General features: G+C 46.7%; 1 protein-coding gene across 2 annotated transcripts in view; it reads left to right on the forward strand.

Annotated features, from left to right (window-relative positions):
- LOC103306516 (alpha-2-macroglobulin-like) overlaps nucleotides 1-16943 on the forward strand; it is a 72911-nt gene that overhangs the window by 5462 nt on the left and 50506 nt on the right. For both annotated transcript variants that reach the window (XM_065584646.1, XM_065584653.1), the window contains exons 4-5: nucleotides 142-194; nucleotides 15525-15545. In XM_065584646.1, coding sequence (XP_065440718.1) covers nucleotides 142-194; nucleotides 15525-15545 — 74 coding nt within the window. The remainder of the gene's footprint in view (nucleotides 1-141; nucleotides 195-15524; nucleotides 15546-16943) is intronic.

Consider the following 16943-nt stretch of genomic DNA (forward strand, 5'->3'; position numbering starts at 1 on the left):
CAACCCTGCATGTGTCCATGGGTCATTGCATCAGGGCCAGGCATGCACACAGCAGTTGCCTCAATGACTGATGGTCCCTGGGTGAGCGGCTGCAGGTGTAACAATGAAAATCTCTTCCTCTCTCAATCATTCCCTCTGCAGTTCTGTTTCGGATCGTCTCTCTGGACGAAGACTTCCGTCCCCTGAATGAGAAGGTAGGTCTGATCGCTGGTCAGTTTCCATGGCTGACTTGGTGAGCGCTGATGATGACCCTTTAAAGTCCTTTGTGATTCCCGGGGAATTTATTTGTATTAACATCTGTTTAGAGCCGTAAAAGCGACTCTGTAAATCAAATGATCCCATCTGATTCCCCACATCTTCTACGTGGGGATCAGTTTCTGCCATGATTTACACTCCATTCTACTTCATTGACAGAGTGTACATAGGACAGAATATGTCTCTTTATGGCACAATATGAATTATTATACTAGATTACAATATTGTAAAGCTGGCTAGTGTGGAAATGCACCACTGCCCTCTACTGGTTGGAATCTGAAATGCACAATTCTGTATCTTAAGGCTACTACTTTGTTGCAGAGGTCACAGAAATTGTGAATTTCAATAAAATCCATGAAATCTTGGACATGGCTGTAAAAACTCATTTGATTTGCCCCCAGACCAAGTGGTGTTGCGACCTGGCACATGGGAATGCAGCCCCACTCAGGCTTCGCCTGTCTGACCCTCCTTCTCCATCTGTAGCGGGGTGGACGGGCCAAACCTGAGCGGCACTGTGACCCCATGCACCAGGTCCCAATGTCCAAAATGGGGAGTCGGGCTCGGTGCTGCAGGACAGGAGCTGCCGGTGCAGGGTGAGCACAGCATGCCCCCCTCACTGCTCCGGGCCTCCCCTTTCAGCACCCTCACCATACTCTTTGCATGTTGATGTAGTGCAAACTACATTATTTGGTGACCTTGCCATAACTTACCGTTTTCCCCCCACACCGCTGCTGTGAAATCTACTAAAAATTTCTGTGCCAAAATCGTAGCCTTAGCCATAGGCCTTATGCTGCGGACAGCTAACATAGATTCTTCTTTGGATTCCATGGTTGAGGCCTGGGCAGGTGGGTCAGAGTTCTGTGCCTTCTGCTGTTGCCATGAGTTTTGAAAGGCCATGGTGTATGGTAGAGTGACAGTCATGACATCAGAGATGGTCACACATTTGCTATAATGTGGAACCCCACAATATTTTTCCAGAGTCACTGGTCAGAGACTAAATCCCTCTGAAGTGACTTTATGGACAGCTACTAAAATAGCCGATAATTCTGGGTTCCAAATGGGATCCTCTCCACCAGCAGCCCAGCTGCAGAGGAGACTATGGGGTTATCTCCTGTCTGCTTCCTGCCTCTGCCATTACATCTGATCAATAGGCTGGCATGTGAGGAAATACCCCAAGAGGAAGTAGGGTTAAAGAAATGTTTAGATGGGATGATCCTTGCTCTGAGATGCTGGGCCACATTCCGATCTCATTTGTACCACTCTCAATCTGGAACAACTCCACTGACTTCATGGAAACTGGGGTTGATGTGAGATCCTAGATTGATGAGTGCATTAACTCATAGTAACTAACACAGTTACTGGGGACAAAATTTGGACAGTGGGCTAAGCTGATTCTGAGATTATCTTGGCAAAGATCTTGGGGAGGATGTTCATCTTTGCCCTGGAGCAGGGAATGGAAATTGTCCTGTTAGGATCATGTTGCCAGAAGTAAGTAAACTGGAAAAAGTCCAGAGGAGAACAAAAAATGAGAAGAGGTTTCAAAAACCTGATCTGTAAGGAAAGGTTGAAAGAATTGGGCCTGTTTAGTCTAAAGAAAAGATGGCTGAGGGGACCTAACAGTAATAATCAGATATGTAAAACGTTGGTATAAAGGAGACTGATCAGTTGTTCTCTATATCCAAGAAGTAATCGATTTAGTTGGCAACAAGGGAGATTTAGACTGTAAAGTAGGAAACCCTTTCTAACTCTGGAAATGCACTGGAATAGATTACCAAGGGAGGTTGTGGAATCCCCATCATTGGAGGTTTGTAAGAACAGGTTGGACAAACAACTGTCAGGGATGGTCTAGGTTAATTTGGTCTTTCCTCAGCACAGGGAATGGACTAGATGATCTCTGGAGGTCCCTTCCTGCCCTACATTTCCAGGATTTTATAATTCTGTCCTACATGATAAATTGCTCACAGTTGGTGGAGCTAGGAACCTCCCTCTATCTTCTGTGTTACATATAAAAAATCATAATCCTCTGTTTGTGGCATCCTTACAGACCTTCTGAATATAGGGAACAGGACTTTGGGGCAGAGGGAATGAGTAGCAGGGCAGATGAATCTCCAGAGGCAAAAGATGATCATTGTTCTGAAGGTAAAGGAGCAGGCTAGTGTAACAGGGAGATTCTGATCACTTCATCTGATCACAAGGAAACATAAAACACTACTGGAGAAGTTAGTGCTTTGAACAGAATTGCAAAGAATAACTATCAAAGAAGAAACCGTTGTTTTCAACATGCAGAGTAAGACAGGAATAACTGGCTTCTCCAGTGCTTAATTTGTAATGAAAGAGGTGCTGGGGGCTCAAGCAATTTTTTTTTACTTTCGTAAGTGATGCACCAAGCCCAGAGGTGCCGGGGCTATTTACTGCCAAGCCCGGTGGTGCCGGGGCTATTTACTGCCAAGCCCGGAGGTGCCGGGGCTCAGCCCTGGCACAAATTAAGCACTGGCCTCTCCATTTGATAAGACTGGAAATCAGAGACTTTCAGTGGTGGCTTTAGGAACATCCTAAGGGCCTGATTCCCCAGTGCCGTGCACCTTGCGGCATCATTAACACCAGAGCAAAGTGGACATAAAACATTGCCAAATAAGGCTGGTTCTGTGTGCCCCACTTTGCACTGGTGTGAGTGACAGCACCAGGGTGGGCCAGCAGTGAGTCAGGCCCTGAGGAGATCACTTCTGTCTTGTGGGAAGGCATGTGACTGGGCCTCAAGACCCCTATACCTGACTCTGTCCACCTTCCTGCACATCGTACATTGTGATTTTGCTGACCCCCTTCCACGACCTCGCTGTGAGTTTGCAGGAGCAGGGGAGGAGACATCCCAGCAACAGGCCCCGCCTCATGCTGCAGAGCAGGACACAGAGAATTGAGTTGCCACCTGAAAGCCCTGGAAACCAGCAACTTTCCAAATGGCTACATGCTCAGGGGCACATTTCCAAAGTGCCTCAGTGACTTAGAAACCCAAGTCCCATTTTCAGAAGTGACTTGGGCACTTTGGGCCCGATTGCCAATGGGATTTAAAGATGCCTAGTGGATTTTCATAAGCACCTAGGAGGGTTAGGAGCCTAACTCCCATTGTCTGTGGTGGGAACAGCTCTTGGAAACTCCTCTAGGTACCTGTCTGCATTGTTAGGCACCTAAATACCTTTACAAATCTGCCCCCAAGTCTCACTGAAAGTCAGTGGCTCTTTGGCTCCTAAGCCACAGAACTGCAAAGGTACGTAGGTGCCTGACTCCCATTGAAATCAACGGGAGTTAGATACACAAGTCCCTTTGTGGATGTGGCCTAAAGTGCCTAAATCACTTTTGAAAAAGGCTCCTGTGATAAATGAAGAGGGCGGGAGAGCTCCCTTTTATGGACACCCAGCCTGCCAGTGAGCTACAAAATCCCTGTTAGTAGCTGTTCTCTACTTGCTTTACTGTAAAGGGTTAAAAAAGCCCATAGGTAAAAGGAAGGGAGTGGGCACCTGATCAAAAGAGCCAATGGAAATGCCAGAACTTTTTAAAATTGGGGGAAAAAAATTCCCATTGTCTGTCTTTCTGTTCTTCTCTGGAAAGAGGAGACACAGAGCAGCAATGCTGTAAGAAGCTTTAAACCAGGTATGAAAAATCATCAAATCATACCTCAAAACTACTTATCTGAAACCCCAGATATGTAAGTAGATCAGGGAATGTCTAGGAGGATGCAATTAGGTTTATCTCTTTTATTTCTTTATGGCTTATGGACTCTGTGGAAGAAAACAAGTCCTCACTCTGCGTTTGTTAGCAACAAGTCAGAGATGGTTTATTACGAGCAATTGCAAGGGAAGACTATGGTCGGACAGGGGGTCCCCTGACCTTAGGCAGATCTTCCCCCTTCAAGCAGTATAAGACAAGTATTTATACTTTCCCGTTACATACATCAACGGCTAATGGTTAGCCTTTGTTTATACAAATTCCCTCCAGATGCTACCTTATCTCAAGGTTTCTGCTTAAATCAGCATTCCATCCTTATCAATTCAAAGCAAGGCAAAAACAGTATCTCTTACAACTCTCGCATTGTTAGGGTTAGGGTTTCCTTTCACTCTATCCTTAAATTGACTGTAACCCTTCTGCCCATCTAAGTTGGCAGCAACAAGGGCCGGGTTCTGTATCTAGGGGTTCCGTTTCAATAACACAATGCAAAACCGGCTTGAGCTCCCACCCAGTGACCTGGGACAATTACATACCACCCCCTGGGCACCTCTAAGAGGCAATACTTCCCCTCTCGCAAGCACGGAGTCTGAGTGTAACAGAAAATGTTTAATAACATGAGGTAAACAACATCAGCATTAAATTGGAGAAACACCACAACTAGAGTTCTTAGACCAAACCATGAGCGAAGACCCACCCCAGCAAATTGGGCCGTGTCCTCTCCCATTGGTTCTTGAAACCAGCGACCCAAGAATCACCAAAGTCCCAAAAGTCCACCAATCCCAAAGTCTCTTGGGTCCAGCAACCCAAGAATCACAAAAGTCCCAAAAGTCCGACAACCCCCCAAAGTCTCTGTCAGTGCAGCCCCAGAGTTCAAAGGGGGGGGTGAGCAGGGTGTTAAGGGGCACCTTACGTGATCCGAGGCCAACCGGCTGCTTCTCCGTGGGGTTCCACCGCAGCCTTCACCACGAACTGCTCCACTCCACCCGCAGTCCCACTCCTGCCGTCCCACGAACTGCTCTGGCAGCTGCTCCGCTCCGCTCACCGACCTGTGAGCCGCGCCGCTCCGCTCCGCTAGCTTAGCAATATAGTTTCAGGCTCCCCCACTAGTTAACACAGCCTCAGTGATCTCAGCTCTTAAATAGCTTTAGCACTTTTGTGATTTCAGCTCTTAGTGATTTCAGCTAGTAGTAGGGGAGCCCCAGTGCTGGTGCACTATTGGCCCAAAGTGAACTCAGCTCAGCAGTCTGTAACTAGACTCCTAAGGGAATCAAAGTTAGCTCTGACATTCAACAGTGGAGAGAGGAGGTAGTGCAATTGGTGGTTCAACCCCCCTCAGGGAGGGGGGCCATACAATCAGGTACAAATACCTGTCCCCATCCTCTCTCAATTCACTGGGTTTTGTAACCCATGCCCCTTGACAAGCAAATGCTACTTAGGTAATGGTGAATGACTCACTCAGTCCTTCTGTCATACAACAGTTCCACTGGCCTTGATTCACAGAATCAGGGTAACAAAACTTTATTCTTCCTGCCCCAATAACAGAGAAACTGGGGATCCCACACCAGCCAAAGTAACCACTTTGAGTTGCTGTGGTTTCATGCCAGGCGAGTGGGTGTGCCTATGCAAACAAGATCAGTCCCTGGAGTTCTTTTCCACACTCGCCATAATTCACCACCAGATGTCAGGGTAGAGCTCATCCTGACTCTGCTTACATGACTAAGACATCTACCCCCAGATCCTCCTTTTTCTCTTTTTTTTAATTCTGCTTCCACATTCCCCCCTTTTTGTGCTTATAGCACAACCAATATTGTTAAATCTCTATTTTCATTAGACATTGTATTTCTGTTTCCAGATTAGTGAGATCGACCTTATACGCTTTGCTTAGTTGTAACGGTCATACATGATTAGAATGAACATGCAAGCTATTTCCATTATTACACCTCTTACAACAATAAAACATTCCTAGAATAAACAAAAACAATAAAATTATCAACATCCCCAATATAATTCTATGATGTGGTTGTCCCAGAGCCTTAGTTACATAACATGATATATCATAATTAGTACATGAGAGATGTTCAGTAGGTAGTATGGAAAGCATGTCTTTCAATTTGATATATATTTTGGAGTACATGAATTTGACCTTGTAATTCAGAGATTTTCTGTACTTCTGGTAAGAGGGAAAGCAGGTTTTGGAATTGATCAGGTACTAAAGCAGTCCAATTAAAGGGTATTTGGAACCTAAGGGTTGACCGTAAGACTCGGTCTGCAGGCCAATAGATAATATAGCTTCCTGCAGCAGTGATAAGATTAAAATGTGTCACTTGCAAAAGGAAGCTCTTAACATATACACAACTATCATTAGCCTGAAAAATCGGGTGTCCTGCCAGGGTTGTTCCTAGTCCCATGCCTTCCCAACAAACGTTGTCATGAACCGTGACAATCTCTCCTTGTTTCAACTTTCGTACACTCTGAAGCTGTGGGGATGCTATATGCCAGAGTGTCCATTGGCTTCCTATCCCTATCCAAATATCGGGCGTTATTCCAGGAGCACCGACTACAAATCAGCTAGGCTCACCAGGTGGTTTAATTTCCCAAATATTGCAGTGAATTACCCAATCCCACATGCATCCTCCCCACAGACCCGTCAGGATTCGGTATGTAGGAGCCCACACCCCTCCGACCGGCCCGTATGCTTGGAAGGAGCACTGCGAGCATCTGCATTTCCACCCTGAAGCCCTCCAAGTATGTCTCCAAGGCCACACTCAGATGGCACCCCCGAAGCATTAGTAAGGGCAGTGGGCCAAGTTTGATGCTGAAGATCACTCCGAATGGCCATGAGGTGGTCATTCAGGAAACCCTGAATCTCTGAACAGGCCAAATCCCACTGCAATACCTGTCCCGCCTCAGTGATGTTTAGTACCATCTTTGTCAGTAGTTCCTGGGTTATTGAGCTGAGGGTGGAGATAACATGCAATTCACCGATTCCAGGCTGTATCTGGGCCAGCTCTGCTCCAGTAATAAGTCCCGTGGCTTCCTCCAGCTGCCCTAGTTTTTCCTCTTGTTGTTGGCCTTTGTAAATATTCCAAATTGCCGCTGCGCTATTGGTACCATCCCATAGATGTTCGTTCAAGTCCCTTTTCCTTCTAGAAAAGACCCATGCCCTTTGCTCTGCTAACCGAATGGCAGCCCCCTTGGAGCAATTTGGGTATAAAGAGGTAATCTGAAAACTGGATAATGGCAGTGTGAATTTTACAATCCCTAGCGTGGCATTAACTATTGTCCATCGATATCCTAGCACATTTCTTTGGTACAGTGTCATGCCACATCTGTTGGTTAACAATTCTCATATAGCTCTGGAAAACATCAACATTAATGGCATAGGAAGGAGAATATTGCAATATGGTGCAGGTTAAGTTATTGGTTATCGGGATTAATTCAGTACAGGTAAAATTGCCGTTAGTGGAGCACACTTTCTGAGTACGAGTTTGATTATTTACTAATTGGGTAACCAAATAACAATAAGGACACCTTCCTTCCAACATATTGCAGGCTCTGGGAATGGCCATCATGTCAACCCCGCTATGAAACCTACTAATCTCAATGACGGATACTTAAAACTCATTTGTAGTGATATCATACACTTCTATCTCTACTGACCCGTCTGTTTTCCACTCAATCATTCGCTTGTATGAGATATTCTGAGCCTTAAAAAATAAATTTTCCAAACAATATTTAAATAAATCACTAAGGTGTGAAGGCCTTGGCCATTGGGTTTCATCAGAATATATGGTATTGTTGATATTTGGGTAAGTTACAGGGGTGGTGGAGGAGCTGGCAGGGGCAGTGTTCGTGGCAGCAAAGCGCCTTTGGTATTCATCATCCGGAAGCCAATTAGGGAGGGCAGTGCATTCTGATGGTACTTGTCCATAAGCACAGAGCCCAGCCCCTGGAAGAAACCCAAACCACCACTCAACCCCACATTCCCAAGAACGGTCCCCGCAAGTCCCTCCCGCCAATGTACAATACTCGGTTTCCTCCACCAAGACCAATTCTTAATGTCTTCTGTAGTCAGGAATCCCTGAACTTTGGCGGTTTTGGTGGAGCAAGTGTTCCTTCTCTTTTCCTGGAGTAGTCGTGGTGCTGGATCATGCAGGGGAGAGGTTACCAGCATGTCATCCTGTAGTGGTTTGGTTCCTTTAACAGATGCTGGATATATGGCGGTTCTGTTAATGGACAAGGGAGAGGTTACTAGCACTTCACCTTGTCTTTTTTCCTGCTGTCCAGGAGGCGGGAAAGAGGTACAAGAAGGAGAGAGAGGCTGATTAGCAGTTGGAGTAGAATCATCTCGAGGCGGTGGGGCCTTTTTGCAGTGAGAAGCATGGGTCCAGGCACTGAGTCTCTGGCACTTCACGGCAGTGTTGGTAGTCAACAGAACTTGATAAGGGCCTTTCCAGCGTGGGGTTAGAGCGGTCCTTCATTGATGGACCTTTATGTAGACCCAGTCTCCTGGTTCCAACAAATGACAGGGTTGCTCAGGATCCTTAGGTAGTGCTTCTTTCACCTGTGAATAAAGAGACCTGACACATTTCATTAGTGCCTGGCAGTAATTAAACATTGTACCATCCATCAAATGAATGTCCATCTGGGTGAGGGCCAGAGGAGGCGCTGCTGGAAGTCGCATCGGGCGCCCTGTCAGGATTTCATGAGGGCTAAGTCCAGTCTTTCGGTTGGGGGTGGCCCTCATGCTCATTAATGCTAACGGAAGGGCATCTTGCCATTTTAAGTTTGTTTCCGCACAGATCTTGGCCAGTTTGTTTTTCAGAATCCCATTCTGACGTTCTACTGTCCTGGCAGACTGCGGGTGGTAGGGACAGTGGAGGTTGTGTTGGATCTGCAAGGCTGCACATAACTCTTTTATAATCTGTCCAGTAAAATGAGTTCCACGATCACTGTTGATACCAACAGGTATGCCAAATCGTGGTACAAGATCCTTAAGCAAAATTTTCACAACAGACTTGGCGTCTGCCCTCCTATAAGGGAAGGCTTCAACCCAGCTCAAAAAAACATCAACTAATACTAGCACATACTCATAATTACAACATTTAGACATTTGAATAAAATCAATCTGAATATTTACAAAAGGTCCCCCAGGAGAGGGATGTGCTGCCTTTCTACCTTTGACTGCTTTTCCAACATTATATTGCTGGCAGATTGCACACTGTTGACAGTAATGTTGGGCTACAGGAGAAAAATTTGGTGCATACCAGTCTTGTTTAACTGCAGCAATCATCCCCCCTTTGCTCACGTGTGCCATCCCATGGTGCACGCGAGCAAAGTAGGTCAAGAGTACCTTAGGCGCAACCAGGCGGCCGTCTGGGGAGCGCCATAGGTGATCAGGGTGCAAAGTGCACCCAGCAACACTCCAAGAACATTTTTCGGCTTCCGGTGCCGCGTCCTGGATCTTGGTAAGGTCCTCAAGGGAGGCCAGCAGAGGTTGCTCAATCATGGCAAGAGTGTATGCCGCCTGAGGGGAGAAAGGGCCACGGTTTTGGCTGCTGAATCTGCCGAAGCTTTTCCACGTGTAACTTCATCATGAGGGGTTTGGTGAGCAATACATTGTACAACAGCAACAGCTTTGGGCAACAGAAGGGCATCCAAAAGAGCAGACACATATGTGCCATTTTTAATAGGGGAACCAGAGGATGTAAGGAAGCCTCTGTGTTTCCACAGTTAACCATAGTCATGTGCTACTCCAAAAGCGTAGTGGGAATCAGTATGAATAGTAACAGCTCGATCCTGTGCCAAGATACAGGCTCGGGTCAAGGCAACGAGTTCGGCAACCTGGGCTGAAAATACAGAGGGACGGAGGGCACTTTCAATGACAGAATGCAACGAGCATACAGCATAGCCAGCAGCCAGATTTCCCTTAAAATTTTGCAAACATGAGCCATCTACAAAATACATGAGTTCAGGATTCTGTAAAGGCACATCCATGAGGTCTCCCCTTGGACGAGTAAGAAGAGAAGTCACAGACACACAACCATGGGGCTCTCTGTCCTCTGGCCCAGGCAATAAGGAAGCAGGATTTAAAATGGGACAGCGAGTCAGGGTAAAATGAAACAAGGAGAGCAGCACAAATTCATATTTGGTGAGGCGAGAAGTAGCTAGATGTTGGGTCTTAGATTTTAACAGAAGAGCAGCCACAGCGTGAGGTACTGCAAAAGTCAAGGGTGACCCTAGGACTATGGATTCAGACAACTGCCCAGACAGAGCAGCTGCCGCTACAGCCCGTAAACAAGGAGGAAATCCAGCTGCCACAGTGTCCAGGGCAGTGCTATAATAAGCAAGTGGGCGGTGTTTATCTCCGTGTTTTTGCGTTAACACAGCTAAGGCAAACCTGTTGCGCTCGTGGCAGAAAAGAACAAACGGTTTAGTGTAATCAGGAAGTCCAAGTGCCGGGGCACTAGAAAGGGCTTGTTTAATGTCCATGAAAGCTTGTTCAGCCTCCTGAGACAATAGAAGTGGCTCAGGAGTGTCTGTCTTAGTCAGATTTTGTAATGGCTTAATTATTGTTGCATAACCCAAAATCCACTGTCTGTAGTACCCAGTCATGCCAAGGAAGGTTCACATTTGAGAGATAATGACAGGCCTAGGCATTTTTAAGATGGTTGTAATGCGGGAATCTGACACATGGGTGCCAGATGAAATATCATGACCAAGGTAATGGCCTCTTAGTTGGCACAACTGGAGCTTTTCCCGAGATGCCTTCTGACTCTTGGCAGCAAGAGCAGTCAAAAGAACTAAAGTGTCAGTTTTACAGGGTTCAAAGGAAGGGGATGCCAACAAAAGATCATCCACGTATTCTATGAGTATGGATTTTCCTGGGAAGACCTCGTCATCCCGATCCTTCTTTAGATCTGGGCAAACAGGGATGGAGATTTGGTATATCCTTGGGGTAAGCGGGTTCAGGTATATTGGAGCCCTCTATAGGTGAAGGCAAACAAGAGGTCTACAACAGTAAAATAAGTGGCTGTAGGGGGAATACAAGAAAGTATGGTAGCCGGGTTTGGGACCACTGGAAAAGACGGCAAGACAACAGCATTAACCGCGCGGAGATCCTGAACAAAGTGATAGGTGTTCTTTCCCAGTTTCTTTACGGGCAGAATAGGTGTATTACAAAAACTGGTAGCAACGAATCTATCTGTAACAACGAATCTATCACTGGAGCTATTCCTTCTTCCACTTCAGGATGTAGTGGATATTGTGGTACCCTTGAAAGTGGTTTGAAAGAGTCAACAAGAATTTTAACTGGTTCGGCTGTTTGAATCTGCTCTACTTCATTTGCATGCTGAGACCAAAGATAAGAGGGTACTTGTGACAACAATTTAACAAGATCATTGCTGAGAGCCGCATTTGATTGGGCTGGCTCCTTTGTTTGATGGGTGGCCAGCACTAGTTGGTATTCTCATCAGGGACTTCTAAGAACACGCCGTCTGGCATGCAGTAGGTACTGCAGCCCAATTTGCACAAAAGATCTTGTCCCAGCAAGTTAACAGGAGAGGAAGGGCTGAGTAAAAAGGCATGTTGATCGGAAATGAGTCCCAAGGAAACAAAAAGGGGTTTAGTAATAGGATGAGGTACAGTCTGGTTTGAAATACCGATGGCATTAATGGACGAGGATGACAAGGGAATGGAGGGAAACTCAAAGGACCTTAAAGCTGATCTGCTAGCACCAGTATCTACAAGACAAGCTACAGGTTGTCCTTCAATTTTACAATTTACATACGGGCCTTTTTGATCAAGAGGAATTAAAGGATGCATGATGAGTTATGTTCCCTCAGGCTGTCCTAATAGGAATTATTTTGTGGAGAAAAAGCAGGCGTATCAGGGTTCAGGAATGGGGGTAGGGGGATTTGAGGAGGTTGGTTCGGGCATTCATTTTTCCAATGCCCCTCCTGGCCACAGTAATGGCACGTATTGTTCCCTGTCAAGTCAGGGCGTGAGGGACCTCTCCCTCTTCCTCTCCCCCAACTTCCTCCTCTCCCACCCCTCATTACCCCACGGCCTCTATGTTGATAAGTCTGCAACTGCAAGGCCAGTAGTTTTGTTTCAGAACTTTCTTTCTTCTGCTCTATGCAAGCTATACAATGGTTGGCAACTGTCACCAATTCAGAAAGGGGTTTAGTTTGCCAGCCGATGAAGATCAACTTCAACTGCTGTTGAACCTTTGGCAAAAGTCCTTGAACAAAAGCAGCCCCCACTGCCTCTCTGGCATTGTTAGCCGGCTGGGCAATCCCCGAATATTGTTCAAGCACTTTTGTCAATTTATCTAAATAATTGGTGGGGGACTCGCTTTTGTTCTGTTTACAGTTGTTGATCTTTGTCCAATCCGTTTTCCTAGGGCAAATTTCCGGAATGGTGATCACGGGGTGATTCCTAGCCTGAGCCAGGGCATCTCCAATTCTGGGGTCAGCGTTAGGCCATAGGGCCTGAGCGAGTAGCAGTTGTTGGACTTCAGATGGCAGAACTACTCGCAAGAGTTGGTTAACGTCTGCCCATGATGGATTGTAACACTGAATCACTGTCAATTGCCTTAAGGGAGCCTGGATCAGTACTGACTGGTCTTGTCGGCTCCTAGTGTGTTTGGAGACTGGGCTGCAAGTATCAGAGCTGAGCGAGATGTTGGATAGCTCAGGAACAGCCCTTGGCTTCTGATGTGGCTAGGGCAGCGGAGGGGGGTGTTCCTCTCCGGAATGAATGTCCTGTGTAGCCGATACATGTGGTGGTGATGATGGCGCTACCATTTGGAAGCCATCAGAAGGCATAGTCTGTGCGGCCTCGAGGTGCTGGGGGGAAGATGGTGGCGGCCGTTGCCCATGTCCTGCCGGAGGAATAGCCCACTGAGAAGCACTGTTGAAAAAATCCACAATGTCCTCAGCTGTCTCCTCCTCGCTCTCAGTCTTTACTAATTGGGGATATAAAGGAGCCGAGGGGGTTGACAAGCTAGTTTGGGTAGGGGACATCTGGGTTCCTTGCATTTAGGTTTTAAATCCTGTACTTGGGTTTTTAACTTTTCCTGGGAGTCCTTTAGACTCTGCACTTGAGACTCATGGAGTCTCTTTGTGGCTTCCTCCCACCAATAGACAAATTGTTCCCACTGTATGCAGGGCCGGCTCCAGGGACCAGCGCAGCAAGCAGGTACTTGGGGCAGCCAACGGAGAGGGGCGGCATGCCCGGCTCTTCTGCGGTAATTCGGCAGCGGGTCCCTCAGTCTCTCTCGGAGGGAAGGACTTGCCGCCGAATTGCCGCCGAAGAATGAAGCGGTGCCGTAGAGCTGCCGCCAAAGTGCCGCCGATCGCGGCTATTTCTTTTTTTTTTTTTTTTTTTTTTTTGCCGCTTGGGGCAGCAGAGTCGCTGGAGCCGGCCCTGACTGTATGTCAGGGATTTTTGGTGATTCAAGAGCTCCTCTGAGGTGTATGATCTTATCTAAATCAAAGGTACCTTCTAGCAGAAACTGTTTAGATGGATTATCACGCATGTAAAAATTCCAGTTATCTAGATACTTACAAGTCGTAGGACTATAATGCACATACATGTAGTATGCAGGGGTGCCTTTCGGCAGTGCGGGAATATTCTTAGACTGGTCACCACCCATTTTTCAGGCACTCAGGGAAAGTTCACTGGGCCACGAGGTTCGGCTGACTCCCCTTGCTTTCAGAACTCCCACATGGGGTAGTCCTGGGGAGGCTGGAGTCAGCGTAAGTCCCAGACCTGGTCAGCGAATAAGTAAGGGAAGACTTCGGCTCTCTCGCACTCCAGGGAAAGGGTCTACTGGATTATGGGGTTCCACCGTTCAGCGGTTTGAGTCCCAGACCTGGTCAGCAGACTTGGCAAGGGAAATCTTCTGCTGGGTCAGAAGGTTCGGCTGATTCCACTTGCTTTCAGAACTACCACATGGGGTAGTCCTGGGCCGGCTGGAGTCAGCTTAAATCTTTAGACCTGGTCAGCCGCATTTACTCCTCACTCATTCACTCAGTCTTATTCATTCCCCCATACCTGGATGCAGCTCGTTTAACCATAACCTTAATTCCTTATGTCCAGATTTATCACAACTTTTTCCTTATGTGAGGTGGCAATCTCCTCAGCACCACTTTGCATCTGACCTTGTTGCAAAATGAATAAGTTCGCATGGCGTGAGCTCAAGAGGAACGGACGGCCCAGTGGGCCGTCCTCCTCTGAACCCACTAGAGATTTCAAAAGGTCTCTTACCTCTTGTCTGGCACCTTGAGGTTCGTAGTGATTGCCGCTGTCTCAGCCGGGTGTTGCCATCTGAGTCACGGCACCAAATTGTGGAAGAAAACAAGTCCTCACTTTGCGTTTCTTAGCAACAAGTCAGAGACAGTTTACTACAAGCAATTGCAAGGGAAGACTGTGGTCGGACGGGGGTCCCCTGACCTTAGGCAGATCTTCCCCCTACAAGCAGTATAAGACAAGTATTTATACTTTCCCGTTACACACATCAACGGCTAATGGTTATCCTTTGTTTATACAAATTCCCTCCAGACGCTACCTTATCTCAAGGTTTCTGCTTAAGTCAGCATTCCATCCTTATCAACTAAAAGCAAGGCGAAAACAATATCTCTTACAGCTCTCGCATTGTTAGGATTAGAGTTAGGGTTAGGGTTTCCTTCCAGTATATCCTTAAATTGACTAAGACATCTACCCCCAGATCCTCCTTTTTCTCTTTTTTTTAATTCTGCTTCCACAACTCCTCTGTGCTAACCCCAGGTGCTTTTGTTTTGCTTTAAGCTGGACCTCAAGAGAGCTATCTTAATGCTTAATTATTATATTTGCTCTTTTTTAAATCTAGCAATAGCCTCCGTCCAGATGTATTTTTTTTTCTTTTTGTTTTTTAATAAAATTTACCTTTTTTAAGAACAGGATTGGGTTTTTGTGTCCTAAGAGGTTTGTGCATATGTTGTTTAATTAGCTGGTGGCAACTGCTGATTTCCTTTGTTTTCTTTCTCAGCTCTTCCCTGGGGGCGGAGGTGAAAGGGCTTGAGGGTACCCCACACGGAGGAATTCCCAAGTGTGCCTTCCTGGGTTCAAAGGGGTTTTTTGCATTTGGGTGGTGGCAGCATCTACCCATCCAAGGTCAGAGAGAAGATGTAACCTTGGGAACTTAATACCAGCCTGGAGTGGCCAGTATAAATTTTTAGAATCCTTGCGGGCCCCCACCTTCTGTCAAAGTGCCAGAGTGGGGAATCAGCCTTGACAGCTCCTAAGTCACTTGGGTGGGTTTGAAATTTTTACCCTGAATCCTCTAAATGCAAAACAAAGTGATTAATTTCACAGCTGTGTTAAACTGACCAGTTCAGGCTCTAAAATATTAGAAGGTCCCGCTGGAGTTTCTCATTGAGTAACAGAGAGCAAGGGGCAGAGGGAAATGTGGAGGAGAGACGCAGAAGTCCCCTGAACAGGATAAATGAGCTCAGTGCACATATGACCTGTATTTCTAACTCTGCTTTTCCCCGTTTTCCCCACAGTTTCCACTGGCCTTCATCCAGGTAAGTGGCACATTGATTTTTATTCTCACAGCCGCTAGCTGAAAGCTGGAGCTGCTGCGGGGATGGGGAGACTCCCGTGCTTCACAGCAGAGGGGGGCTGTAGTGTGTTCGTTGTGAATGGGTAGTGCGGCCGCTAGGGTGAGCAAGGAAGTAAGGGTGAGTCTGTATGAACAGGAAATAGAGTCCTGCATTCACCCCACCCACCCTGGGGACTGGGTCTCTGGCATCTCAGCATTGGATCATCCCAGAGATTTCAGTCCTCAGCTGCAGCGCAACATTGGAACATAACCTGCAAAGGGGGAAAATGAGCCCGTGACCTTTTCTGTTTCTTTAGGTTGTTTAAAGGAGCCTGGAAAGGGTCTTTTGTGAAAGTGAGCCCTGGTCTGCACACAAATTTCATTCCAGTTTAACTGTGTCAGTCAGGGGTGGGATTTTATACCAAAGTAGTTATACCGGTACAGCCGCTAGCATGGGCCTGGTTATACCAGCATAGAGGTGCCTTATACTATCATAGTTCATTCCCCTTTCTGTACAGAAATAAGCTAGAATGGTCAAAGGCACCTTTATCCTGGTATAACTGTGTCCACACTGGTGGGATTGAACTGGTGCCACTACACCAGTATAGCTCAAGCAGTACAAATTTTATATGTAGACAGGCCCTATGTTTATTATTTCTGCCTCTTTTTCCATTAGAAGTTCAGATCTTGTCCACCCTGGAAGTCTCTGTGGGCACAAGAGAACTAGGGAATTGATGATATGTTAAGAGTCCAGGGCAGGAAAACTGAACGCCTCAGATGGGAAGGGATCTTTAGGACTCTACTATTATTCAGGGTTATTTGTTTTTGTGGCCAGCTGTTTAATTCCAATGATTAACAAACAGTTGGGATAAAGGCTGTCTCAGTGACCTAGATAGATGACTGTGGTGGGACTCAGGAGACCTGGGTTCTATTCCTAACTCTCCCATCCTTCTACTGGTGACTTTAGGAAGTGAGCTCACTTCTCTCTATCTCAGTTTCCCCAGATGTGAAACAGGGATAATGATACTGACCTCCTTTGTAAAGTGGGTTGAGATCTATGGATGCAAAGTGCTAGGAATTTTTTTTTATTATTATTATAATTGTTTCCAACTCCCACCTCTTCAGTTAAGATGTGGCCGCTCACAATAAATACATCTGAGATCTGGTGAGAAACTAGGGGAGACCAGACGTGGCATTCCTGCTATTTCTGAGTGTGGTGGGGCCAGGCTACCCCACCTTAGCTCGGAAGGAGTTAAGCCCCAGGGACAGTGTGGCGGGGCCAGACTACCCCGTCTTAACCCGGAAGGAGTTAAGTCCCAGGGACTGACAGTGGAAGTCCCGCCTCCCTGGGCGGACTGGGCATTCTCCAAGTGCTATAGGA

Source organism: Chrysemys picta, chromosome 1 (assembly GCF_011386835.1).
Source record: "Chrysemys picta bellii isolate R12L10 chromosome 1, ASM1138683v2, whole genome shotgun sequence".
NCBI lineage: Eukaryota > Metazoa > Chordata > Testudines > Emydidae > Chrysemys > Chrysemys picta.